At 54.0% G+C, this 25,794-nt stretch overlaps 6 protein-coding genes across 13 annotated transcripts in view; 3 read left to right on the top strand and 3 right to left on the bottom strand.

Annotated features, from left to right (window-relative positions):
* Positions 1-745: 745 nt before the first annotated feature.
* On the top strand, positions 746-7,848 carry Syt14 (Synaptotagmin 14). 5 transcript variants are annotated; one of them, XR_012991861.1, is made up of 10 exons: positions 746-842; positions 925-1,294; positions 2,459-2,650; positions 2,882-3,016; positions 3,087-3,145; positions 3,406-3,582; positions 3,660-3,980; positions 4,054-4,407; positions 4,490-5,003; positions 5,826-7,848. XR_012991861.1 is itself a non-coding variant. In XM_076310319.1 (9 exons), exons 2-9 carry the CDS (start codon positions 1,261-1,263, stop codon positions 4,700-4,702), a joined length of 1,485 nt encoding a protein of 494 aa, XP_076166434.1. In that variant the 5' UTR covers positions 746-842; positions 925-1,260; the 3' UTR covers positions 4,703-7,848. The 5 variants fall into 5 exon arrangements, 1 of the variants encoding a protein (XP_076166434.1); XR_012991859.1 differs by having other exon boundaries at positions 5,341-7,848; XR_012991860.1 differs by having other exon boundaries at positions 4,490-5,029.
* LOC143146228 (pre-mRNA-splicing factor ISY1 homolog) lies at positions 7,576-9,067 on the bottom strand. The gene is made up of 4 exons (XM_076310324.1): positions 8,810-9,067; positions 8,714-8,736; positions 8,321-8,639; positions 7,576-8,239 (listed from the first exon to the last, which is right to left on the bottom strand). Exons 1-4 carry the CDS (start codon positions 8,810-8,812, stop codon positions 7,865-7,867), a joined length of 720 nt encoding a protein of 239 aa, XP_076166439.1. The 5' UTR covers positions 8,813-9,067; the 3' UTR covers positions 7,576-7,864.
* On the top strand, positions 8,689-10,395 carry LOC143146230 (uncharacterized). Of its 2 annotated transcripts, XM_076310326.1 has the most exons (3): positions 8,702-9,269; positions 9,391-9,488; positions 9,553-10,395. In XM_076310326.1, the coding sequence occupies exons 1-3, from the start codon at positions 9,177-9,179 to the stop codon at positions 9,740-9,742; spliced, it is 381 nt and encodes a 126-aa protein (XP_076166441.1). In that variant the 5' UTR covers positions 8,702-9,176; the 3' UTR covers positions 9,743-10,395. The 2 variants fall into 2 exon arrangements, 1 of the variants encoding a protein (XP_076166441.1); XR_012991862.1 differs by having other exon boundaries at positions 8,689-9,173; positions 9,391-9,687.
* On the bottom strand, positions 9,687-18,613 carry Sas (stranded at second). 3 transcript variants are annotated; one of them, XM_076310315.1, is made up of 13 exons: positions 18,047-18,613; positions 16,350-16,766; positions 16,024-16,287; positions 15,720-15,915; positions 15,443-15,657; positions 15,027-15,382; positions 14,694-14,967; positions 13,964-14,626; positions 13,732-13,888; positions 13,147-13,645; positions 12,708-13,068; positions 12,411-12,629; positions 9,687-12,261 (listed from the first exon to the last, which is right to left on the bottom strand). In XM_076310315.1, the coding sequence occupies exons 1-13, from the start codon at positions 18,159-18,161 to the stop codon at positions 12,254-12,256; spliced, it is 3,744 nt and encodes a 1,247-aa protein (XP_076166430.1). In that variant the 5' UTR covers positions 18,162-18,613; the 3' UTR covers positions 9,687-12,253. The 3 variants fall into 3 exon arrangements, with proteins under 3 accessions (XP_076166430.1, XP_076166429.1, XP_076166431.1); XM_076310314.1 differs by having other exon boundaries at positions 12,436-12,629; XM_076310316.1 differs by lacking the exon at positions 13,964-14,626 and having other exon boundaries at positions 12,436-12,629.
* Positions 10,497-11,814, top strand: LOC143146229 (uncharacterized). Its single transcript, XM_076310325.1, has 2 exons — positions 10,497-10,637; positions 10,976-11,814. Exons 1-2 carry the CDS (start codon positions 10,631-10,633, stop codon positions 11,578-11,580), a joined length of 612 nt encoding a protein of 203 aa, XP_076166440.1. The 5' UTR covers positions 10,497-10,630; the 3' UTR covers positions 11,581-11,814.
* Positions 18,614-18,972: 359 nt separating the features above from the next.
* Positions 18,973-25,794, bottom strand: part of LOC143145983 (uncharacterized) — a 47,540-nt gene continuing 40,718 nt past the window's right edge. The window contains exons 2-10 of the mRNA XM_076309885.1: positions 23,548-23,591; positions 23,023-23,478; positions 22,518-22,748; positions 22,270-22,446; positions 21,865-21,958; positions 21,525-21,785; positions 21,160-21,463; positions 19,825-21,091; positions 18,973-19,755 (exon numbers count right to left, since the gene is read on the bottom strand). Of these exons, the coding sequence (XP_076166000.1) occupies positions 19,609-19,755; positions 19,825-21,091; positions 21,160-21,463; positions 21,525-21,785; positions 21,865-21,958; positions 22,270-22,446; positions 22,518-22,748; positions 23,023-23,478; positions 23,548-23,591 (2,981 nt within the window). The 3' untranslated portion in view covers positions 18,973-19,608. The remainder of the gene's footprint in view (positions 19,756-19,824; positions 21,092-21,159; positions 21,464-21,524; positions 21,786-21,864; positions 21,959-22,269; positions 22,447-22,517; positions 22,749-23,022; positions 23,479-23,547; positions 23,592-25,794) is intronic.

Here is a 25,794-nt window from a genome sequence, read left to right as displayed (position 1 = left end):
TATACATATATATATATATATATATATATATATATATATATATATATTTATTTATATGTATTTATATTTATTTTTCTCTTTCTCTCTCTCTCTCTCTCTATATATATATATATATGAAATAACCAATCACACGACCGATCCTATCTTAGTTTGATTAACAAACGTACTAATATTTCAAGTTAATACAAGAGATGTTGTTACGCGTAATAAATGTTACATACTATACGTAGATGTATACATAGTAAGGAGTTAAACAATATGCCCAAAACTATAGATAGATAGATAAATAGATGGATAGATATATTTATATTCATCGATTAAAGTTAATTTCATTAACAATCGTTAACAAGCACTGCGCCGTAAAGTATTAAAGAGTCGTTGCATTTGATCGATGTTCCGTCATTTAATATTTAAAGTTTCCGAGAAACGGGAGAACCGAGAAAGTAACTTCGTAGAACGCGTTCGTTATTTTTTTCTTTCGAATAAAAGAGTCAGGATACGTTTATAAAACATTGATTATCGGCGATACGAGCTATCATCGTTTTTCGATATTCACGCTTCGGTTCCGACGTTGGAATAATAATTTTAGAAAATATTACTTTTAATCCGTGATACGGACCGATCGAAAATTGTACGAGAAACGTAATTGTACAGTTCCGTGATTAGTCAGGGTAAGCGGATTCAATCGGATTCGATCGTATCGTAGAAATTGATATCAACGAATCGTATCGATCCGTGAAATCGTTTAATCGTATTCCGTGAGTTCGTAACTAGGTTCTTTTCGTAGGAACGAAGTAATGTACGCGACACGAGACGGTAAACGAACGAAGAAGCGTTAGAAAGTAAGTATCCGAACGAATCGCGTAGACGGTTGTACAACGATAAAGCGAAAAATGAATAATTGGGAGCCTCTGTGTTGGAAAGTATCGGAACGGTTGAAATGAGAATCCCTGGGAAAGGAAATCCCCCCTTGAGGGAGCATACGCGCGGCCGCGAGGCGCACGCGCACAGCCGGTCGAGGTATTGCAGGCGCACACGTCCCGACGAGCAACAGAGTGCTGTGTGTATACCCCCGCCCACGTATTATTATTCGGTTGGTCTGTAACCACGCTTCACGGGTATCGCGAACGGCCACGAGTCTCGTGTCGGAGAATCCCGCACCGAGCGGATGATGAGTTCGCTATTCGCGGAGGAAAACTCGCCGCGTCCGATCGACAGAACCGCGTAAAAGGAAGGCTTTAATGCGACACAAGGACGAGCATGGTTCTGGCTGGATTGGACCATTTTCTGGCGGGTAAGTCCACTATATGCCGCGTTGTCCGCGAACCTCTCTAACACGGTTCGGGTATACGAAGGGTAACCCGATTCTCTTTGACGCGAATCGAGGTGTTTAACGTTCACCGTGGTACATCGCGACGATCAACGGTTGTCGGGGGCGGGCAACGAATCGGCAAAAATGCTTTCGTTCGTTCTCTTCCGCGTCACCGATTTCTCATTCTTGTTTCTATAGGTTCTCGATAGTTTTCGAATCGAGTACTCGAAATCGACCCGTTCGAATTTAGTCGCTAAACTACCGATTCTGCGCTCGCGGTTCGCATAATACGCACGAATACGCACGAATACGCACGAATAGGCACGAATAGGCACGAATAGGCACGAATAGGCACGAATAGGCACGAATAGGCACGAATAGGCCACCTGTTCGAACGATCGGGAGTATCTCGAAGGTTCGGTTCGTTCTTCGACACGGACGCGTACCGTGGTCCCGTCGCATTGCGCAAAGCGGAGACTTTTGGAAGCGCACCGTCTCGAACGACGCACGGGTTCTTTCGTCGAGTAGGTGGCAACAATCGTAATCGTGGTTGCTATGGGTCCGATGACGAGACCCGTACCATTGAACGCCGTTCGCCGCGCAAAATCGTAAATCTCGCGACGGTCGTTGCCAGAAGCGACGTAACTCCGACGAGGAGATCTCGGTATCACGAATCGTTGAGCGACAACCGGAGCGACGATGGTTAATCGTTCCGGGTCATTTGGACGCAACGTGTCGCTGGTGCGCGGAACGCGTTCGATAGACCTTTGCACAACGACGCGTGCGATCGTTGCTCGCTCGAAAGAGAAGAATTTTTTAATCGATGCACGAACGAACGCTTTTCCCCCCATACCCGATAAACAACAAATACCCCCCGATTCTGTTTCTCTCCGTGTACCTTTCGATCGTTTTCTTTTCGTTTCTTTTTCGTATCGTTGCACGATATCGATCGTTTCTTACGAGAAATTGTATACGCCTCGATTGTTCGACGCGGTGTTTTTGGTCGAAATATAACCGGAATTTTGATCGCGGAAAACGATCGAACGAACGAACGAACGAACGAACGAACGAACGAACGAACGAACGAACGAACGAACGTCTCTTTTCGTACGAAACGATGAAACAACGATGATCGATCGATTTCAGTACCTGTGGAAGCGACAGCATTTCTGGGTGCCGTTGCTGGCTTCGTGGTCCTGCTATTGGCTCTGTTTTTGTATCTGTCCCGCAAGTGGTGCTTCACTCCACCGTCCGCGGGCACGCTTTTCGGCGGTGTTTGCGTGCCTTTGTGCGAATCCAACGATAGCTCCGCCGCTTCTCAGATCACGAAGAACATAGGTGAAAACTTTAATTCCGTACTCGCGATTCAGTCTTTCGGACGAAGAACAGGCCACCCACCACCTCGACCTCCGTTGTACGATACCGATAGGAAGGAGAGTTTTCGAACTCGAAAACTTTCCGGATCTATGGGAGAATCTATCGACGTCGAGAAAGGTGGCCCGCTCCTAGCTGGAGACTCGAGCGTACACGAACACGGTTAACGTTTCTTTTTCAAATGGAATTCGACAGAAAAGGCATTTTCCTACTCGGACCCAGAGACCAGTTCCGACTCGGAAGAAGACGCCCTTCGTCGATTGAATCCACGACCCCAGCCACCGCCGGATACGTTAACCATCCAAGCGGAGGATGGAGCTACCGTCGACGGTTAGTTGCGCGAATCTCCGAGCGTGATTTTTCATCGTTGAACAACGATGGTTGCGTTTGAATGTTTCAGACGCTGGGACCACCTCCAGCAGCTGCACGGAAGACCATTCTCCCGTCGAGCAACAACAGGTGAACGAGGATCCAAATCGATAAGACGTTCTCGATCTCGTTCCCGGGTATATATACGCGATCGATCGGTTCCCGGTATATCCGTAGGCATCCGTACGCATTGGACGCGTACTCGGATATCTTGTCGCGCGATTCGATCTACGATTTTGCTCGCGATGCTCTACGCTCGTCTAGGAAATATTTAATTTACCACGTTCGGTCGCAGGATCGTTCGAATCCGCGATATCTGACGAGGGAATTTTCGTTTCGATTGATCGCAGTGCGTAGTCGAGGTCGGTGGGTCCAGTGTTCTGTTCGAGAGCGGCGAACAAGAGACGAAAGTCGAACAGAATGGCTCGACGAGCAACGGCGTGGTCGCGACGATGGCCACGCTCGCCGAGGAACTGGGTAGCCTGGAGGTCGCTTTCTTGTACGACGCACCGATGCGAGAGATGACGGTACGTTGTTCGATACGCGGTAACGACAACAACGATCCGGCTTACCGAAAGAGCAACCTTTCTCCTTTACCGTTTAGGTGCACGTGTTGCAAGGACGAAATTACCCGGAGGGGATAGGCGGCAGTCAGGTACGACTGGTGCTCTTACCGTCGAAGAAGCAACGACGAAAAACACGGGTCCGTCAGGGCACGTCTCCCCAGTACATGGAAAGTTTCCTGCTTCCTCGCGTGAACCCGGAGGACGTGAACGCGATGGGAGTACGATTGAGAGTCTATCTATGGGGCGGAAGGATGCGACGAGAAAGACTGCTCGGCGAAGCCAGAGTCTCCTTCGATCGGATCAATCTTCAGCTCGAGACGACACTTTGGTTGACTTTGCAACCACCGCCTTCGTCCTCGGTAAATCGTGACGACGCTCCCTTATCCAACGATCGAGAAACCGGTAGCTGTATCGAGTTTATCGCACACCTAGGTACAAGATTGGGGAACTACCGGTAACTTGACTCGCAGCGATTCCACGGGATCTCAGCAATCCGTTCAGTCGTACGCGTTGCCGACCGTGCCTCCGTACGGTAGCAGCATGAAGGGCGGAAGCGTAGCGGAGATTCTAATAGGGTTGGCGTACAACGGAACGACGGGACGCTTGTCGGTAGAAATAATCAAAGGATCTCACTTTCGGGGCGGCGGTGGGAACGATACCAAACCGCCCGATACCTACGTAAAGCTCGTTCTCGTGGATAGCAACGGTCACGAAATGGGACGGTCGAAAACTGGTTTGAAACGTGCTCAGCCGAATCCTCTTTACAAGGAAACGTTCATATTCCAGGTCCGGGTAAACTCGTACACCGAACGTACGCGGGAGGTCGTATACACGCGTGTATCGTTTCAAAAATGTACACTTTTCGTAGGTTGCTCTGTTCCAACTCGGGGACGTAACGCTCTTCCTGTCGGTTTACAATCGACGACGAGGAGGCATGGCGAGGAAAGGAAGGGAGATGATCGGTTGGCTCAGTCTGGGTTTGAACAGTTCCGGTTCGGAGGAGCTTCAGCATTGGAACGACATGCGCGCAGCACGGCAGCCGACGCAGGTTCAACGGTGGCATTCGTTGTTGCGTCCTTGAGATCTCCGACCGTGAAAGAGTGCCTGTTACGGGGGAAATATATTTTACATTACCGGTAAACGACACGGTTCGACCGACCTGACCGACGCGACCGACGCGACCGACGACCGACCGACCGACGCGACCGATCATTTACGCAACAGCGAAAGAAAAACGATCGGATGCGGTACCGCAGCCGACTTACTGCCCCGAACAAGAACGCACCTCGAATCGATCTACCGGAGCTGTCTTCAATTTTACGCTCCTGAACGACTCTATCGATGCACCGAGTACATTCCTTTTTGATACGCCGGATGGAGTCGTGGGTATTTTCAACGTTCAGATTACGTATGTATATCACGCGTGTATCGAGAAATTGAAAAAGAACGCGAACGCGAACGCGAGACACGCGCGTACGGTACACGCGTATATACGTAAAAGTACACGTTTCGCTCTTCGTGCTCCCGAAAGCAACGGTTGACGTTCGTTAAACGCGATCGAGATAAACGAAATGCGTATATACGCGTATATACGTGTACGGTACGCGAATCGATCGCGCGCGAACCGAAGGATCGTAAAATCGTGGCACGAGACTCTTCTACTCGACGTGTGCCCGTGATCGTTTATTTTTTTACTTTTGCGCCTTTCCCCCTTTTTAGGCCGTGTGTCCGTCGACGGAGAATCGTCGTGGGATGCCCAGCCGAATCGAGAGCCCATTTACGCGTACGATACGCACGCGTACACGCGTTCCTCCGATCGTTCGTTTTCGAACGGGTTAACCGAGCAAAATGTAACAACGTGCGATTTCTCGTTCCTTTTTCCCATACTCTCGACTCTGTGACACTTGAAACGGATACGCACCGTGTTCGATTACGCGGCGCTTCTTGGCGTCTCGAGAACGGATCGTCGCGCGCAACGTTCAGAATCGTGTCACGGAAACCTTACCGGGGAACAACGATTCTTGAACTTTGGTACGTACTCCTCCTCGGTCGGAGCGGAGAACACCGAGAACGCGCGTCGTTCGATCGATTCGCGAGCTCGACCGTATTCAACGACGACGAAGAGAAAAATAGTGTGCACGGTGTTCGGAAAAGTAACTAAAATATTAATTACTACGAAAAATATTTATACCTTTTTTTTATAGCTCGGAAGGATAGCACGTGATTAGCCACGGACCGTGAGGGTGTTGCAACGGTAACGGGAACCGTGAAGAGAGATCTCTCCCGAGATCCAGGGGTTAACGAGTGACCGGATGGCTGAATGGCTGAATGGCTGAATGGCTGAATGGCTGAATGGCTGAATGGCTGAATGGCCGAATGGCTGGACGGGTAGGGGAACGTGTACGAGGATAAACATTCACAATTCAATGACGCACAATAAACTCGCAAAGCGCACTTTGTAAACGCAGATGTGATCGTAGAGTTGAGATATTACTTATTTAAAACTAGAGACGATAAACGTAGGAGATCGTTATTATCCATGCGTTTGTAATATTAGAGGAGATCGACGATTCGATCGGGCGAAACGGGCGAAACGGGCGAAACGGGCGAAACGGGCGACTGATTAACGAACAAAACGGATGCTGTGAATCGTTCGATGCTTGACTTTTTCAAGCTTTAGCGTTTTAGGTAATTAACAATGATCGATCCATGCTCCAACTATTCTCTCGCGTTTAACCGTTTGAACGGTCTCGTTTAGGCACACGGTGTAACGCGATTCCGCGGGGACTCGGAACAAGTTCCTTTCCGGTAAACGTGTACACGTGTACACGTAATTACGCGCAGCAGCCTGTTCATTCGAAGAAACACCTCCAACGCCGTCGACTGTATCGTAGCGTACCGTCGCGTAAGCTATATCGTCGCCGAAGCTATTTCCGAGAGATCGTTTCGGTCTATCTAGATTCGATCGATTGTAAACGTAGCCCGACTTTAGCTAGCATTCAATTAGGATACTTTTCACTTTTCACTTTTCGATCCCGATTACGTAAAACGCGAGCGAACTACAATGCCGTACGCATCGGAAACATTCTCCAGCTGTTTACGGTTCGAACGCGTCTATCCGATCGACGAGTAGGGCTTTTTTCAGGGTAATTTCTATGCCTTTCGTCACTGTTTCCAGTTTGTTACGACGATAATCGGACCGCGATCGACCGGTAGCTTTAGGCTTTGCTTCGGAGCAAAGCGACCGCTGGTAACGGCATCGAGACGGTCCTTGCGCGACCACCGGTAGCCAGCCACTCGATACCGTGTTCCGATACGATAGACGAGCGAAACGCTCGCCCTCGAAAACATTTTCGAACGATTCGATTTTTATCGCGAAAAATAATATTTTCACGCGTTCTTCGATGTTTCGTTCTATCGCGTCGCTTACTTCGAGTGTCGGGTATTGCTTGGTACGCGAGAAAATCGAGCGCAATGTACAAAGAAAAAATAAGGATCGCGAGGATCGTAAACCAACTACCGTTGGATTTTCAATTCCCGCGCGTGCGTGTGCAGGGTGTTTCCGCTTTTACCGGTCATCGTTTCTCTCGTAAATGGTTAATATTTAAAAAAACCCACTCGATAACTGGGACGGCGACCTTCAATTTTCCAAACGGAACCTGGTACAAAATAATATACCGCGATTCATTTGAAAAACCAAAGGTTATCTCCGTTTTTCGAAAAATACTGGAAATATAACAAAATCGATGTACCATTTACCGTCGTGTTCTCGATAGTAGACCGTAACGTTTCGTCCTTCTCCACTTTTTTTCCAACGTTCGCTATTTACGAGACAAACGGTGGCCAGCGATATCCTAAACAACCTGCGTATATTTAGATAGATGCGTGTATGCGTGTGTGTATTTTATCTACAGCACTCTTTCTCGATAAGTATTAAATTGAAGTTTGAACGTCTACTGCACAAAGTAATTAACGTAATCAATGTTGTTAATTATCGTTATTATTATTATTACTATTACTATTATTATTGTTATTATTATTACCATTATTACTACTACTACTACTACTACTACTACTACTACTACTACTACTACTACTACTACTACTACTACTACTACTACTACAACACAACTATAATTATCATATCTGTCGCGTTTTATAAAAGTGTACTCTAATATAATTAAACGAATAAACTTACAAATAGTCGTTATTAAACTCGTATAAAGAAACGAAATAAAACCTGTCAAAGTACATATTTCTCTAACAATTCTTGTTTTTTTCTTGCGAGCAATGCTTCCTGAATATCTTGTTGGGACGGTATCGCTTTTTGCGCGGTCGTTTCGATCTCTTCTTCGATCTCCTCGACTTCCTTCTTTTCGTTCTGGGTGAACCATTCCTTTACCGCACCGTCTCTCGCTTCTTGTTCCGCTTTCTGTTCCAATGGTAACAGAATTCCGTCGTCGTCGTCCCTGTAACCGTAGTAGTCCGCATCGATGTCTTTCATTAATTCCGCGCGTGTTTTACGAGGAGGTGGAGGCGGTTCCTGCTCGAAGAGCTCTCTGACGCCTGGCAATTCTTTGGCAGCCCCAAAATATTTGTAACCACGATTTCCGGGTACCTAAACGTTTCGTTGTTAGATAAGTGCGGGCTCTTGCAACAATTGCGTTAAGACGGATCTATAATCCGATAGACTGTTTACCTCGCGACCCTCGTGATCGAGCATACGCGGCCCCACTCTGGAATAATCGGGGCCACCCAGCTCTTTTATTTGAGCCTCCCAGTGTCGCTTTTCCCTCAGTAATTTATTAATTTCGTCGTTCAAGTCTCGAATACGAAATTCTCCAAGGCCGGCGTTCTGTATTTGCGCCACTTTTTTCGCGATCTCTCTGATTATCTGCATTCTCCATTTTTCCGCTTTTCGCAAATCTCTACACTCGGAAGCTAGGTACGGCCTTCTTTCTTGTTCTTTTCTGGCTCCTTCGTTGCTTTGCGCTGCTCGCCACCGAGCAAGCGTAGTCCTGTTGAACGATTACCATCGAGTTAGAGGAAACGGGGCGAGAATAGAAAAATATGTAACTTTGGACAGACTTACATAGCCTTTTCCGCGTTCCGCGCCTAAAATGAAAGGTAGCGATGAAACATCAACGATTTTCGTATAAATATTTACGGCGCGGTTTATCTTACTCACCATTTTTTATGCAACGATCGAAACGATATAACCTTTGATCGCAACAACCGAATACGGTTTTACGATTTTTACGTATACGATTATACACAATTTACAAAGTAGTTGCTTCGAAGCGTCATCGTCCGCAATAGTTTCGCTCGATCGTTCGTGCCTCGGACATAATAAATATATTTAATTCAATTTCGTTCCACTTTGGAGGTCCGCGGAACGATTACACTTTGCGGTTAAAAACCAGCGCCTTTGAGGTTATGTCGTCGTAAACACAGCGTAGCGTAGTACGCAGCGGTACGGTGATGCGCGTTGAATTAGGTTAGGTGGACGAAAACAACCGACCGAACTTTGTGCACACCACGATGTTGAGAGGGTAATGCAAGATCCACGTTATTTATCGTCAGAAATCCAAACGATCCCAAAGACGAATCCTATATTTTTGATCGAGTACGAAATCTCAGCGGCAATCGTACGTTCACACGTTACGTACGATGTTTGAATATTTTGTGGGGCGAGGAAAAGGGATAGATTTTGATCGATTTCTAAACTGTTTCGCTTTTCCGACAGCGACGTAAATTGTTCCTTCCAAGGTTACAGGACGGTCGTGTTGGGAAACCTGTGTACCTACTCCTCTGGAACGAGTAAAGTTTGGAGCAGAAAGTTTTGCGCTTCGCAAAGTCAAAATATGGTACGTACGTATGTACAGATAATTTCCTACTATACGCAGACAAAGGGACAAACTTTGCAAACAGGGTCTGGTCCAACGTAGAAAATTTATCAGAGGAAAGCTATTTCTTGGACACGTACGAAACCGCTACTACGGTCACAGGAATCGTATCAAGAATCTACCTGCGAAGGCCAAATTATTCGTACACTCTTTTACACGGTACACCGTTTCTAATCTCGGCAGTTACGAGAGATTGTCGTTTCTTGAAAGATTAGAAGATAAGATAGAGAAGGCAGTGCGTCGTCCACTTTGGTAAAAAGAAAAGGCACCTTTGGTTCGGTACCTGTGCGAAACGACAATGTAAATTTGTTCGCATCGCAGACTACTGATCCTATTCGAGCACAGTGATCGAATAACTTACTTTTATTATTATAATACGGATTATTAGATATCGGTCTTAAAGACGAGTAATATTTCTACAGATAGGGGGATACTAACCTAAACGAATCGAGAAGTAAGGAGATGGAAAATTTTGTCAAAACAAGTAGTGGATACTATGAACGATATTAAAGAGTATTATTATTATTATTATTATTATTATTATCATTATTACAATAGAAATATAATACATAAAGGAGTGTAAAATATTCCGCGTTCCGAGTAGATTTTCGATACTAAAATGGCGTAGTTGCGGTACGGTATGGGTTTAACGGTGTTGACGATGTAGAAATAGTTTAGTTTGGAAATACGCGACGAAAGCGAGTCGAATAATGTCGCGGTCGTAGATCGCGAGAAGAAAAGAAGACTCGTTCGCAATGGTAAAGAGTGAGACGAGACCGATCGGAGATGGCGAATTCAAGATGGAATATCGTTCGTGCGGTTCCGCGAGCATTCGAGAAATCGTGATGTCACGGATTCAAGGACGCGACTGGACAGAGGTCAGTGTGTTTGTGGAATTTGCTAAAAATATTCGAGACAAAGGAAAGACGAACGCAGTTGCGTTCGATCGTTCGACGAGACGGAGCGTGGGTAAAGTCGTTACGTACGGTATCGAAAAGGTTTAGCGATCCGTTAGTCGTTTTCGTTGCGATACGACGATAGAAGAATTTCTCGAAGAAATTTCGAGGTATTGCAGCGGCGGTGATTCGGTTCTACGAGGGAAAATGCGCGGTGAGTAACGGAACGTTCTCGAATAATTGTAAACGGAACGCAAACGATACATCGTCGAGAAGGAATCGTTCGAGGACGATTCGACGATTCGACGATTCGACGATTCGACGATTCGACGATTCGACGATTCGACGATTCGACGATTCGTAAAGTTTTTCGGTTTACCGATAATTACGAACGCGCTAGGTTATAAGGTGTTTTTTTTCTTTTTCGTCGTTGTTCGTCTCTCCTCTTTCTTCTCGAAAGGAGGATCGCGAAAGTTCGAAGAAAGACGAGACGACGAGCGTTACGTTGTTGGTTGATCGATGGTGAGGATTCTTTTTCTTTTTTTGTCGCAGAGTTGATAATTTTAACGGTTCTGATCGTTTCCGGGGCGATGGCGGAAAGTTGCAAAGACGATAAAGAGGAACAATGCCCCGCCACGACTTTGGCTCCGTTCGATCAGGAGAAAAATTGGAATTCGGCTAGCGAGATGTACGATTTTTCCGCTCGAGATATCCACGGGAAGGAGGTATCGCTGAAGAAATATCGCGGTCGCGTTTGCATAATCGTGAACGTTGCCAGCAATTGTGGATTGACGGACAAAAATTACAAAGAGTTGGTGCACTTGTACGAGAAGTACAGCGAAAAGGAGGGTTTAAGGATTCTGGCGTTTCCGTCGAATCAGTTCGGTGGGCAGGAGCCGGGCACGTCCGAGGAAATTTTGGATTTCGTGAAGAAATACAACGTTACCTTCGACGTGTACGAAAAGGTGGACGTTAACGGCGAGGGTGCCCATCCGTTGTGGAAATGGTTAAAGAGCCAGGCGGGCGGCTACCTGACGGACAGCATAAAATGGAACTTTACGAAATTCATCGTTAACAAAGAAGGGAAAGTCGTTTCCAGATACGCGCCGACCACCGATCCGCTCGAAATGGAAGCGGAGTTGAAGAAATACTTTTAGAGGTCTTGAGGCGATCGTTGCGCGCGGGCTCGTTCGTCGCTAGATTCACGATACTCGAAAGAAGAAAGATGGGAGCTACTCGATCGTTTTATCCTCGGTATCGGTGGTAATTTTTATTCCACGCGTTCCCGATACTTTTTCCTACGTTTTTTTCCTATATTTTTCTACTTTTTCGTGTACCTTCGATCGCGCACATCTTCGCGATACGAATAAATATTTGTCTCTACCAATTTACGTTCGAACGCGATACTTATTTATTCTACAGATTTCTAACAACGTAAACGCAAACTGTACAAAAATGTAGCCGAGTCGTCGAAATTGTATCCAAGTTGGATCCGAATGTTGTCGCGCAGAGACGAGATATAGCGCGACTCGGCGCTATTTACAAGTTTTAATACAATGCGCAGTTTCACCGAGCGGAGTCTCGAGAGCCGTTAAGCGGGAATTTCTTGGCCCCGCGCATCTGGACGATCCAAGGCACTTTTTGGTATATCATCGTTGGCGTTGCAAATCCACGACGACGACGACGACGACGACGACGACGACGACGACGACGACGAATAAATATATTTGAATAAATTAGAAAAGATCTTAGGCGGTCTCCTTGGCGTCGATGGTGGCCATCTCGTGGTCCGTGGTCTTGTTTCTACCGTTGGATATCGTCACGGCGTCCTCACAGGTCTGAAAGGTCGTAAAGTCGTGTTCGATTGGAAGGAGAGGTAGGCGCATTCGATCCAACGATTAAAGCAAAGACGAATCGTATCGCATCGTATCGTATCGTATCGTATCGTATCGTATCGTATCGTATTAGAACAATGAGAGTAAATTACCCATAGTTTCTTGTTGTAATTCTACCTTGTAGGAAGGATTGTTGTACGCCGAGGTGGTTTTACGGGGCGATATGTCGGCCTTGCTGCTGGTTCTCCTTTTCAATAGCATCATCGAGAGTACGAGGGTGGAGAGGATGGCGAGGGAGGCGACGATGGCCACGACCACTAGCGGGCCGTAGTAGTCGCCGTCGCGAATTGGCAGGGACGCGAACTTTCCCGCTGAAATTCGAAAGAGAAAGTAAGGGTAGAGGGGAAGAACGGCGGAAGCAGAGCGACGATCGGTATCGGGTCGGTTACCTTGTTGAGAAACGGTGGCGGGCAAGAGGACTCCCGGCTTGGTGACAAAGTCCTGGACGTTGCTCTTCTTTATCTTACCGTTGGTCAGGTAAACCTCGAGCCAGAGGCGGTACCTGGTGCCCGGTTTGAGATCGTCGATCACGGTTCGCGGCCGAGAGTCCCTCTTGGCGATTTTGAACGCGCTCGCGTCCTCGTTGCCGCTGTCGCTCTGATAGACGGCTCTGTAAACGTTTACGTATTTGTCCTCCGGGTAGGGTACCCCGGTCCACGCAACTTGCACGTCGGTCGACTCGATCGCCTCGATCTCCACGTTGACGCGGAACGAGTACGGGTCCGGTTCCATCGAGGTGGTCGCGCGGATCTTGAAGGGGGAAAAACGATCGACGGTGAAAAATGTTGGGTCGAGTTGGGTCCGAGACCGAGGGAAGTCGTTGCTCACCGTCTTTTCGCTGACGAGCTCCGTCGCTTGTCCCGGGAACGGTAGGAAGAAAATTCCGACCTCGTAGGCGGTCGACGGTTTGAGGTTCTCGATCGCGTAATTGTTCACCGCCCTGTGAATCAACGGTGTACCGGATGAAAGTTTCCCGTCCTGCTCCTTGTACCTCAGTTGGACACCGTCGACGAACCGTAGCTCGTACTCGGTGAACTTTTTCCAGGCAAAGTTGATCCAGCTGGTGTTGACCTCCGTGGCGCGAAGCTCGGCGTCGATGGGTATCCGGGGGGGGAAGGTGGTCGCTTCGGGCCGCTTCTCGAGAGTTCGGACGCTGTAGATCTTGCTCGAGGGACTGTTGGCCAAGTCCTTGAGTTTCACCGCGATCTTGACCTTGTACTCGGTGGAGGGTTTCAGATCGGTGAGCTCGAACTCCAATTGAGGGGTGGCGATCAGGTCGTTGGACGGAGCGAACACTTGGGATTTCCAGCTGGAGACGTCAAAGTTTCTGCGCGCAAACGAGAGGAGGATCGGATCGGTCGGTGATCGCGAGTCGTTGGACGATCGCGAAGATCGTTGCGTAAGAGGAGTTACGTTTTGTCGTTGGTGTAGCGTAGTTCGACGCGTCCGTGGAGCCCCACCAGAACCTGGGGTACGGTGAATACGAGGCGGACGGTGTTCTCGTCGAGGGCTTGGAGGATCTGCACGGTGACTTGGTCCGAGGAAGAAGGCGGTACGTTGCGATCGAGACCTGGACAGCGATAATCGAGAGAAAGGGTGAATCGGTGTCGGGTGGTCGCGGGTGGTCGCGCATCGGTAAACGAACCTGACTGGTCGAGAAGGGGACGACTCGATTGCGGCTCGTAGCGTTGGAACGGTCCGGCAGGGTTGGGTTCGCGGTGACCGATACGAGCCAATAGCTCCTCGATCCGTTGGGGGGCGTCGAGCCGGGTCTCGGAGGGTGGTTTCCGTTCGGCGATCCGTCGGTGAATATCGTAGAGAGCCGGATGTCCCTCGGGTGGACCGCGATCGAGCCAGAGCAATCCCGGGTGCGATCCGATATCGAGGGGACGACGCGAGAGCTCCTCCTTTTCGTTCGAGGAGGCTGCTTTCTTTTTCGGAGTCGCGGGAACGATCGCGTTCGGATCGCGGTGCTCGGACGGGAATGTCGTCTGGAGAAAGAGGGGTCGATCGGTGTTTCGCGTCGGCGGGGAGTCGGGTACTCGGTTCTCGTTCTCGTTCTCGTTGGAGGTGTCGGAGATCGCCGGGTGTTCGTCTTTGCGGGGTTTCGCGAGGGCGTCGAGCGGTTTCTTGGGTTTTTCTTTGCGCGGAACCGAGCGAAACGGATCGTAGTCGGGACCGTAGGGTCCGTTGTACGGTATCGTGGGATGTCCAGGGTCCATGGGATAATGGAAGAGTCCGCGAACGTGTTCCGTTTCCTGGTTGGGGCCGGGGCCGGGGCCGGGGAACGCAGGCGTCGCGGTCGTTCCTGCAATAAGCAAAGGTCTCCGGTCAGGTTCGCGACCGCGACCGCGCGTTCGGTAGCGGGGATTTACCTGGGATCGGTATCCCGTCGGAGTTTCGAGCGCAACTCCACTCCGTGCAACAATCGTCGCCGGGTAGGTGGGAGAGGGTGGCTCGATGAGAGGGGCAGGGCAAACTCGCGGGCGGCAGAGCTGGAACCGGGGGACACGCGGCTTGGCAGGAGACGTTTCCCATCTCGCAGTAACATCGTTTCTCGCATCCGGTCACGTTCGTCGGCAATTCGCTCCAGTTGTCGTAGGTGTTGCCCTTGTAGTCGCAGGAGCCGTTGTTGCTGCACCGCACTTCCTGCGAGCGCGAGGCGTTCGTTTCGATAATCGTGTGGGAGATTCGCGGCCGATGGTTACCTGTGGACAGCAACGAGGCGGTTTCGGGACGAAGCTCGCCGGCACCGTTTCCCAGTCCAGGCATCGAGGGTCCAGCACGTCGAGTCCAAAATCCGTCGGGCACTCGATGGTCGCGCACTCGGTCTTGCCACCGTCGGCGCACACGCAGAACGAGATGCACTCGTCGTACCATTCGGCTCCCGGGTCGTAGGTCTTGCCTCTGTAACCGCAGGAACCCTCGCTCGAGCTCGGGCTCGAGACGTTGGTTTTGACGACCTCCGCGGGAAGGAAGACTTGGAGCGCGGGTCCGGTTCTGGTACCTTGGACCACTCTGACGTAGTAGGTGCGGGCTGGCTCGAGATTCCCCAGGACGCCGTCTGCGATCGATTTTCGTTCCGTATGGTTCGGGTGGTCGGTCGTCGGTGTGGTTCACTCACCTCGGTCGGGTCTCTGCTGCCGCCATACGCGATTCTTGTCGGATATTTCGACGGTGACGTCCTGCGGGTGGGCGGTAGCTAGCTCGAGTTTAATGGCCGTCGAGTTGAGCACCTTGGCGTCGGTGAGATCGACGCTCGGGTCGGCCGAGGTCTCGGCCCTGATCTCGTGGTCGCCGAGGGTGACGTCGCAGAGGGTGATGGTGCAACAGGAGTCTCTGAATCGAAGAACGCCGGTACGGTTTTCGAAGGTAAAGGGGCGGAGGGGCGCGGTAGGTACCTCGGATCGGTGAGCACGACGCAACGATCGTGTTGAGCGGTCGGCGAAGAGGAGGTTTCGTTCGGCGGGCACCTGGATCGGCACTCGAGTCCGCCACCCGCCTCGCAGACGCAGACCCTCGAGCAGCCGTCCTCGACGCGTTGTCCCCTCGCGATCGTTTTGTTCGCGAAGAGGCAGGTCTCCTCGGGTTCGGGGGCTGGGCCAGGCGCGCAGAGAGAGAGAGAAAGAGAGAGAGAGAGAGAGAGAGAGAGAGAGAGAGGACGTTAGGTCGGTTCGCTGGAGGTTAAAGAACGGCGAGACTCACCCGAGTCGGCGGCGCAGACCAGTATGGCGCAACAGGGTTCCTCGGCGACGAGCTTCTCCTGGCAGAGGGGATCCTCGATTCCTCGGTCGGCTCTGACGTACGGTGAAGAGCAGAGGGGCTTGCAGTCGGTCACCGCGCCGTCCTCGCCGCAGACGCACTTCTCCTCGCAACCCCTGAGGATCTTTTCGCTCGCGGAGTAGGTGCGGTTCCCTTCGACGCAGACCCGCGTCGAGGAGAGGTTCGCGGTCCTCGAGGCGTCTCCTTCTACGGAATGTGAAAATTCGCGAGCTCGAGGTCCAATCGAAAAGGAAAAAGAGCATAGTCACCCTCGACTCGATCGTCCTCTCGTTCGTCCTCGTCGTCGTCCATGCTGACGTCGCTGAGATCGGTGATGTTGGACCGCAACGAATTGGCGGGTTCCGGGGCCGAAACGTTGAGCGCTCTGCCTCTGAAAGGGGTCGCCGCTTCCGTCGCGTTCGCGTTTGCGTTCGCGTTCGCGTCCTTGGGAGTTTTTTGGTACTTTTGATCGGTCTTGGGCTTAAAGTCGACCGGCTTCTTCTTCGGTTCGACGGTGGTCTTGGAATCTTGCTCCTTGATCGGGTAGTCGAATTTGCGGTCGGTCGTTTCGTTTCTCGCTTCGTCGCGAAGCGATTGGACGGCAGTTACCGCCGCCACCGCCGTCGTCGTCGGCATCGTCGGTATCGTCGTGGTCGTCGTCGTGGTCGTTTCCGCGACGTCGGTACCTGGGAACGCGAAAAATGTATCGTTCGTTCCAGGACGAGAGGATCCGTTCGGAAGACGGCGCAACGGTACGCGAGAACGGGATCGAACGTCCGAGAGCAACGGTCGAGGGGCCCTTCGACGTGAACACGCGCGCGCGCGCGCGCACACGTACACACGGAGAGAGAACGAAATTGTCGGTCATCGAGCGCGCGACTTTGACCGTACGGTATTTTATCCTACTTGGCGCGCGATCGTCGCCAAAGAGGATCCTTCCTCGTTCGAGGTTGCCGACTCGCGCGGTGGAAACCAGTTTTCGAGGAGAAGAGGATCGGTGCTTTCGGTTTCCGAAGCGCGGGCTCTCTTTTCGTTTTTCGGTCGCGCGAGGCTAACGGTTCCCATCGAAGGTGGAACGAGCTCGCGACATCGGAATGCGAAAGGCGGATCGTGACGCGGCGCGGTGCGGCGACAGGTGTCGGCACGGATTTCTACCGTTGGAGAAAGATCTCGGTGATTTTGAATCGATTCGGTTACGCTTTTTAGGCGCGCGAGAAACGGGAAACGGATTCGAAAGAGAAATCGATTCGGTAAAGGCGTCCTCGGAGCTTTCGTCGGTAAAAGGCTCCCGTCGAGCTCTCGTTCCAATTTCCGCGGCGGAGAGTTCGATGCCGGGAACGCGGTGATTTCGAGCCGAGCGTTGCTTTTACTTTCGCCGAGTCGGAAAGATCCTGCTCCTCTTTTCGCGAGGATCCTGGAGCCTCGCGACCGCCAAGGACGGAAATACGTTCGCTCGGGTATTTATAGTACCGTTAACCGGGTTACTTCGGCGAGCGCTCGAGCGACGATTTCCTTTCCCGCGAGGGACCGTTGGCCCGCGCGAGAAATCGCCTCGATGGAAAGTCGGATCGGAGACGAACGCGTCCAAGATGGCGCAACCGCTTTCGGAGCGAAAACGATTTTCCTCGATCCTCCCGGAAAGCTCTCGGTTCTCCGAAGGAGCGTTCGAGGGCGGCGAAGGCCGTCCGCGTGCCGGAGGTCCGAGCGATCGGAGGGATCGGAGGGATCGGAGGGATCGGAGGGATCGGAGGGATCGGTCGGTCGGTCGGTCGGTCGGTCGATCTCCCGTTCTGTTTACCTCGGGGTTCTCGGTGTCGTTCGGGCGGTGACCGATTCGCGCGAGGCTCGATGACGTCAGCCGTCCCGAGGGCCAACGAGGACGCGACGGAATTCGTTCCGAGTACCGTTACGAGGAGGGCGCCGAGGGGTCGTCGATCCTTGTAAACGGAGGTGGGAAACAACTCACCGGCGACGGCGACGTCGAGGTCGAGGCCCGAGCTCGACGGGACAGCGAGCCCTGTCAGGAGCCAGAGGGCCGCCGTCGCCGCCGCGCGCAGGAAACCTCTCTCCCGGAGGAGCATCCTACCGCATTCTTCTGGCCGGTCCCTCGGTAACGCTCTCGGACGACACCAGCTGTTGCGCGCCGACCGAGCACTCGGTAACTCGCTCGCGGTGAAACTCGCACCGAACGCGAAACTGGACTCGAGCTTGGCAACGAAACGGCTCGGTCGCGATCCGTGCCGAGGCCGGACGTGAAATGCGCACCGGTGAGCGGCCCTCGCCTCTTCCCTCGCTCGGGGGATCCGTCGAACGGCGTCCTCTGGCGGGAGAGGCTGCAGTCTCGACCGATTTCGAGAACGGTGCCTCGTTCCCCGAACGAATACCGCGCACCGTTCGAACGAGAACCCTCCGTCCCCGGGTCTACCCGGAGGGAGGGACCCGCCGACCGCGGAATTCGACGGATCCGGCGGAACGAGGTCGTCCAACGGAATCGGCGAACGTTTTTTCCTCGGTCGTATCGCGAGCCGCGCGATCTTTCCGCGAACGCGACGACGATCCGACGAGAATCGTCTTTCGCGTTTCGCGTTTCGCGTTTCGCGTTTCGCGTTTCGCGCTCGAATCGAGCGTCGGTTCGCGCGCGGTCGACGCTCGCGCGATCTACCGGTGATCGAAACGCGCGCGGTCGGTAAAGTCGGCAAAGACGGTATCCGTGGGTAACGGAGGGACGACGAGTTTCGTTCGTTCCTACGGACGGTCGCGCGGCTTTCGTTCTCGAGCTGGAAGAGATCGATCGGTACCGTCGCACGGCGCACGGCGCACGGTAAGCGAAAAAGAAAAGAGAAGAGAAACGGTGAGAGGGGGCGATCGAAATAACGGCACGAGCGGGGAATATACAACGTACGACATTTATTCTCTCGTTTTCCTTAAATCGACGTCCTACGCACGGGTAGATACAGAGGAGCCTACAGAGGTACGCGAATTTTGAAAATTCGAGGAGACGCGTCTGCGTTCCGTTCCGTTCCGTTCGGTCGGGATGTGCGTATCCGTGCCGGTTCTCCTCGGCCGAGTTGTATCTCTCTCGTTGGAGTAACGCGTAGCGCGTTGCGATCCTTGGAAGTTGGCGCGGTCGTCCGACGGCCGGTTTCCCCCGGTTCGGAGGGTGGACGAAGGGACGACCGGTCGCGCGTCTCCTTTACCTCGATCGTTCGACGAGAGGGAGAGTTTTCGGAGCGAGGGCGCGCGATCGATGCCCGCTCGAGTAAACGGGAAGGGAGTTACTCTCGCGGTCGCGGGGAACGTTTCGAGTTTAGCGACGAAAGACGGAAGGAACGGGACGGTGGATGTTCGCGGAAGGAGGGATTCGAGGGTATTCTCGGTGGACGGGCCGGCGAGGATTGGCTCGCGGGTTCGCGGGTTCGCGGGGTCGCGGGGTCGCGGGGTCGCGGGGTCGCGGGGTCACGGGGTCACGGGGCCACGGGGTCGCGTTAAACTGGTCGCGAGATCGAGGTTTCGCGTAACGGTTCCGAGCTATTTCGTGGAGAAGGTTCGCCGGTGGTTTTCCGCGGTGGCGTTGGTCGTCTCGGTGGTCGCGTGGCTCGCGTGGCTCGCGTGGCTCGCGTGGCTCGCGTGGCTCGCGGGTCTCACGGGCCTCGGGGTGGTCGTCGACGATCTCTTCTGAAAATAAAAGAACGGACCGAGTCAGAGATTCGAGGGGTAGGGAAAGATTTGCGGATGGGCGCTCACCTCGATCTCCCGTTCTCCGTAGGACCAAAAATCGATTCGTCCGAGAGCCTCGAGTTCGTTCTCCAGAGGATCGGTGAGCTCGACGGGCTCGGCGGGCTCCGTGGGACTCGCGCGAGGAACCGGTAGCTCCTCTTTATTCGGCGGAAAGGCGGCTCGATCGAATTCCTCGGTCTTCTTCCACTCGTTCCCGTTGTACTTGGTCGAGGAGACGGCCGATACGGCGACGAACGCGTTCTTGGACTTGGAGGAGGCTTGGTCGGCCGTGGTTCCCGGTTTGGATATGGGCACAGCCGTGACTCGGTGGTAGGCGAACTGCTTCCACTTGGAGGGCCAGGTCGCGACGACGGATCCGGGTTTGCCGGCGTAGCTCCACTCGTCGTCGATCTTTCGCCGCCAGGGCGAGTCGAGCCGGTTGCCCTTGGAGCTCCATCCGTTTCGATCGTTCGTTTTTCGGGGCCAGGCGTCCCCGTTCTTCCAAGAGTCCCGGTCCTCGGCCCGCGGCTTGGACGCGTTCTCGTCGTTGCTCTTGGATTCGTTGGATCGCGTCGACCACGGTACGCGGTCGTTCCTTTGCTTCGGTTTCGCGAGCCAACCGCCGCCCGGCCCGGACGATCTCCACGACTCCGCGTTCCAGGAGTCGTTGGCCCTCTCCGACCAAGATCCTCCGGTGGACCATTTTTGGGAAACGTCGTCTTCGTCGTCTTCGTCGTCTTCGTCGTCTTCGTCGTCGTCACCGTCGTCGTCGTCGTTATCGTCGTTATCGTCCTCTCGGTCCTCGATCTCTCTCGGATCTACGCGGTACGGTTTCCAGGCGGAGCGGTCGGCCGATGTCGGCCATACGGGGCCGGAGTTGGTCCGATACCAGGGTTCGGTCGATTCGCCGGACCCGGTCTCGCGATCCCCGAAGTCGGTGGTTCCGCGGTTCGGTTTTCTCTGCGGTCCGGTCTGCTCGTCGAGGCCCAACTTTCTCACGAGGTCCGCGTTCGGGTTGTAGGAATTTCCGTTCTCGTCCTTTGGCCAGGGTTTCGCGCCGGGTAGCTTCCGGGGCCAGGTGGCCGGGTCCGAGGTGAGGCTGTTCCACGTCTTCATCGTGATCTCGGGCAAGACGATCTTCCCGTTGGGCTCGCGATCGGTGCCCTCGGAGCGATTCCTCGGTTTGGGTGCCCTCTCGTTCTGCCCGTTCTGTCCGTTCTGTCCGTTCTGTCCGTTCTGTCCGTTCCGTCGCCAGTGTACGAGCTCGGGGGACCTCTCGATCGGTCGGGCGGACCTGCGAGGAGAAATTTCCGAGTTTTCGCGAAACGGTAGGGAAACGGGGGGGGGGGGGAGGACACCGACCTGTGAACGTGATCTCCGTTCCAGGAGTGATGGGAGCGTCGTTGCTGGCGGAGCCTCTTCGATTCCGAGTCGGACTCGGATTCGGACTCGGACTCGGACTCGGACTCGGACTCGGATTCGGAGTCCGATCGGTGGTCGGCGATCGACAACCGGTGGTAGGGGTCGTCGATCGGGGGGAACTCGTTGCGCCTCGGCCAGTACTCGGCGTCGTCCCGAGGCTGCCTCCACGGCCAGTTTTCCGATCCGATCGGGCGCATCGTTCTCCACGGTGGATCGTACTCGTAGGAGACGTCGTAGTTCGAGTCTGGGAAACGAGGTAACGAGGAGCGGGTCGATTCGAGTCGGGTGGGTCCGGCGATAAATACCTGGTTGTCCGAAGTTAGGCTCGTCGGATCCGGAGACGCGAGGGTTCGGTCGCGAGTCCTGCTTCCAGGGCGAACCGAAGAGCCTCTCGGCGACCAGCCGCCATCTAACGGGCGCCGCGTCGCCCGGCGGGGCCGTCGTCGTGCTCACGGAGAAACGGTGCCTCGGTTTCTTCGGCTTCCTCCCGGGTTTCTCGCGCGATTTCCTCGACTCGGTGGACGATTTCCCGTGGCCTCGTCCCGCGAACTCGTTCTCCGCGTTCACTGAAAAATCCGATCTCTCGAGGAAAGAGGAGTCTCGCGGGAGCCCGGGAAATTCGGAAATCGGCTCGATCTTACTTACGAAGAAGCTTCTGGGCGCGTTCCCACCGGCTCGGATTCTCCGCCAGCTTGGCCAACAGTTTCAGCAGGTTCTTCGTCAGAGCGTCCTCTCGAGCCTGCCCGAAATCGTATCGACGATCGATCGTGAATTCTCGGTATCGAAGAATTCTCCCCTCGGAGGGTCGCGAACGGCGATCGGGCGGAACGTTTCGTCGTCGTAAAAATCGTGTCCCACTCGATCGAAATTTCTCCTCTCCCGCGCTGAGAAACATCGAGTATCGATCGTCGCGTCGCGTCCCGTCGCGTCCCGTCCCGTCACCGTTCCGTCTTTTTCCCTTCCCTTTGAGGGAGAACGACGGAACGATCGCTTTCAACCGCGCGCCGCTCCGAACGGTTCCCCGTTGTCGCGCGAACGCGTTCGACTTACCCCGAGCTCGCGAAGCTTTCGCCGTTGCTCCTCCTCGTCCGCGAACTCCGTCGACAAGTAAGACTTGAGATCCTTCAGGACGGTTTCTTGCCTCTTGTCCAACTTTTTCGTATTTCCCTGGTCCGGGTATCGAGTCTCGACGGGGAGTTCGCCTCCGTTCGTGGAGGTCCGCGTCGGCTGGGAAGAAGAGCGCGGTCGTTCTCGGGTCGTTCTCGGCGAAAGGAATGGGTCTCGAAGCGGTCGCTCACCTCGTCGTTGGCGAGGTTGGCGAGGTTTGCGATCTCCGTTCCCCGTGGGTCCTCGTCGATGGGATTCGCCGGAGCCTCGGAGGACGGAAGGGTCTTCGCCGGTCGCGTCTCGTTGCTCCCCAGTAGGATCTCCCGCTGCGTGCTGAGCTCCTTCTTGACGATCGGGACGCGTTTCGCCTTGGCCCCGCGGTTCGAGTTGCGCTGTTTTTTGTACTCGAGGAGCTCGGCGACCTGCGAGATCGAGCGAGATCGAGCGAGATCGAGCGAGATCGAGCGAGATCGAGCGAGATCGAGCGAGTTCGTTCGAGAAGGGGTCGGGGTCGGGGTCGAGGTCGAGCCGCGAACCTTTTGGTCGTTTCCGGGCGATTCGGTTAACCGACGCGTCCTCGTCGATCGCGCGGGTTTCCGTCCGAGGAGAGCGTTCGGACGGCGAGGTCCGCGACTCGATCGGAGAGTAGTCGAGGAGGGTAAGGAGGCGGAGAGAGGAATCGAGGTAGGGACGAACCTCTCGGTCGTACTCGGCGGCGAACTCGTCGGAGATGGCCTCGTTCGAGGCGACGTCCTCGTCGGAACGGTCGACCGCGATCGTCTCGCGCGAGTCGAAGTTGCTAGCGGCGGTGAGTCCCCCGTCTCCGGCGACGTCGCTCGCGGTTGCCGCGGACGCGTTCGAGTTCCTAGTGTCGTCTCTCGACATCGCCTCGTGCGACTCGGCGACGGCCTTCAGCTCGTCCTCGTACTCGTCCCCGCCCTCGTTCTCGTCCTCGTCCTCGTCCTCGCCCTCGTAATCCTCCTGCCGCTGCCGCTCGACCCGTTCTCGTTCTCGTTCGCGATGTCCTCGACCGACCGCGCCCTCGACGAATTTGCTGCCGTTGGTCGCCGTCGCTGTCGCTGTCGCTGTCGCGGTCGCGGTCGCGGTCGCGGTGGCGATAGCGGTGGCGTTCGTTCCTCGGGTGTCGGGACCCTGGAAACCGATCGATCGATCGATCTCTCGTCCCGGGATCGCGACGGATCGCGATTTCGCGATACTTACCGTCGCGGTTCGCGAACTCGTCTCCCGCGGACTGCTTCCGGCATCTGTAACGAGAAACGAGAAACGATTCGTCAGTCGTCGCGGAGCCGGAAAGAACGGCCGCGCCGAAGCCCGGAAGAGTACAAAGGGTAGCGGGAAGAAAGCGACGCGACGCGACGCGACGCGTCGAAAGAGAAAAGAATTTCGCTCGAAAGGCGACGGGGAGCTTTTTCTCTCGGAAGCGCTTCCTCGACGATAGTCTGAAGGAGAAGAGCTCTCCTTCGTTCCTTCTCCGCGCGAAAAAGAATCGGGTCGGCCGAGTTCGCCGAACCGATCGAATTTTCTTCGGGGTGCGGCGTCCCCGTTACTCCCGGCCGAGAGGAGTTCCCTTGTTTTCGCGAACGGCGACCAATCGACGGATCGAAAGCGGAAACGTCGAGAGAGAGAGAGAGAGAGAGAGAGAGAGAGAGAGAGGGCTCGTTTCCGCGATACCGTGTTCTTTCCTTTGAACTGTTTGGTTCGTCCGGCGTTTGGCGTTTGCGCGGTACGAGGCGCGACGAAACGGAGCCTACGGGGACGGTCGACGGTGATTTTTTCCAACGGTGGAATCGGCAGAAACGCGTTCGGCTATAATTTCCGCGAGGTTTACTTCGATCGAATTCCGTACCTCGAACGCGGACTCCGAGATACGGAGTCGGCGGAAATCCGTTCGAGGGGAACTTTTCCGCGACTTTTCCGAGACTCGTCCCGGAACTCGCGGCGAAACTTTCGGCTTCGATCGCGTCGCGATCGATCTCGCGGGTCGATTCGACTTTCGACGAACCGTCGAGGCCGCGTCGAGACAGTTTTCCCCGCTGATTTATCTCCTGCCGATAATTACGAAATATTTTCGCAATTTACGCGGCATCCGAGCGTGATTTACCGGGACGCGCGTACGCGAACGGCGACGCGAGGCGACGCGTATGAAATATTTTTAACGGCGCGTTATTTATGGCTAGATTTCGCCCGTTTACGACGCCTCGGTCGTTTCGCCGACGACCGGCCTCGATTTATCGCGCGACCCTTCCTACGGGCCTCTCCTCCCCGAGAGCCTCGCTCCTCCGTGGAAATTACGCGCGACGACCGTTTCGACCGAAAGAAAGTTTTTCGTCGAGGCCGAACCTTCGACCAACGACGGGAAAGAAGTTCTTCTCGTCGGCGTGGATCTCGGTGTTCGTTGTTCGTTCGCGAACGGAACGCGTCTCCGATCAATCGCGAGGGTCCGATTCGCGGGATCGATTTCCCGGGCAATTTCCACGCTTGCCGGTGTCCGCGAGCGAAACCCTAGATTCCGTCTCGTTCGAGGGATCGGACGCGGGACGAGAGAGTAATTTCGTTTTCGTAGGAGCGCCAGATCCTCGGCAAGGCGTGTACCCGTACGTTTCGGGTGCGCAGATACCGCAATAAGTTCTCTCCGTTTTCCTCGTTTCGCGCGGCCACGTCGTCCGTTACCCACGCGACTGCACCGTTCCACCGCCTCGCCTCGCCGCTTCGAAATACATGCCCGCGAGTAAATACTGCATAATGGAAACGCGGTTACTCGAATTGCATAATTCCGTATTACGTTGGCCGAACGGTATCCAGGGACGGTGGAAGGTCGCGTTCGCTGGTTTCTCGAGGGGCCGATCCAAGTCGCCGCGGTCGCTCTTTCGAAGCGTCGAGATCCCAGGGAGCCGACGTCGCCCGCTCCTTGGAACTTACGGCCGATGTTTCTCTCGACGAGTCGCGCTCGCGTAAACGATCGTTCCTCGCGATATCGGCGTTATTGGATTTCCTCGCGCGGGGGAGGCGCGCGCGTTCTCTCGGTCGCGAGGAGAACGGACCGGAAACGAGGGGATTCCCGGCGCGAGCCGGCGAGGGATCTCGAGAACGGACGAGGTTTCGGGGAAGAAAGTTTCGATCGGCCCTCGCGAAAGGAGAAGGAAAGAGAAGAAAAAGAGGAAACGCCCCGAGGATCGGTCGGAAAGTTCGTTCGTTGGTCGAGATTACGGAGGAAGGAGAGGAGCGGCTCCTTCGAAGCGGTTCGATTCCCGAGTCGACGAGGAGGATCGCATCGAGGGGGAGGACACGGGCCAGGTGTCGTACCGTATCGATTTCTCTGCTCGCGTTTTCGAGTTTCCAGGATTCCCTGCTCGAACGGATGCTCGTCGTTCGGGAAAGGACGAGCCCGTTCCCCGACTCGTCCCGGCGAGACCACGCGCGAGCTTTCGCGCGTAATTTCGACCGGAA

The sequence above is a fragment of the Ptiloglossa arizonensis genome, chromosome 4, assembly GCF_051014685.1.
Source record: "Ptiloglossa arizonensis isolate GNS036 chromosome 4, iyPtiAriz1_principal, whole genome shotgun sequence".
Lineage (NCBI taxonomy): Eukaryota > Metazoa > Arthropoda > Insecta > Hymenoptera > Colletidae > Ptiloglossa > Ptiloglossa arizonensis.
Note: the sequence above shows the minus strand (reverse complement) of the source record. Positions and strands in the feature narration are given on the sequence as shown.

Coding starts and splice junctions, on each gene's coding strand:
- Syt14 (XM_076310319.1), top strand. CDS start 1,261: ATGGTTCTGGCTGGATTGGACCATTTTCTGGCGG. Junction 2,651..2,881: donor TCAGATCACGAAGAACATAG/GTGAAAACTTTA, acceptor GGAATTCGACAG/AAAAGGCATTTTCCTACTCG. Junction 4,408..4,489: donor AGGAAACGTTCATATTCCAG/GTCCGGGTAAAC, acceptor CACTTTTCGTAG/GTTGCTCTGTTCCAACTCGG.
- LOC143146228 (XM_076310324.1), bottom strand. Junction 8,640..8,713: donor CGGAACGCGGAAAAGGCTAT/GTAAGTCTGTCC, acceptor ATCGTTCAACAG/GACTACGCTTGCTCGGTGGC. Junction 8,240..8,320: donor TCGATCACGAGGGTCGCGAG/GTAAACAGTCTA, acceptor CGAAACGTTTAG/GTACCCGGAAATCGTGGTTA.
- LOC143146230 (XM_076310326.1), top strand. CDS start 9,177: ATGCAAGATCCACGTTATTTATCGTCAGAAATCCAAACGATCCCAAAG. Junction 9,270..9,390: donor ACGAAATCTCAGCGGCAATC/GTACGTTCACAC, acceptor GTTCCTTCCAAG/GTTACAGGACGGTCGTGTTG. Junction 9,489..9,552: donor CTTCGCAAAGTCAAAATATG/GTACGTACGTAT, acceptor CTTTGCAAACAG/GGTCTGGTCCAACGTAGAAA.
- Sas (XM_076310314.1), bottom strand. CDS start 18,161: ATGCTCCTCCGGGAGAGAGGTTTCCTGCGCGCGGCGGCGACGGCGGCC. Junction 16,288..16,349: donor AGAGGACGATCGAGTCGAGG/GTGACTATGCTC, acceptor CACATTCCGTAG/AAGGAGACGCCTCGAGGACC. Junction 13,889..13,963: donor TCCCCTTCTCGACCAGTCAG/GTTCGTTTACCG, acceptor ATCGCTGTCCAG/GTCTCGATCGCAACGTACCG.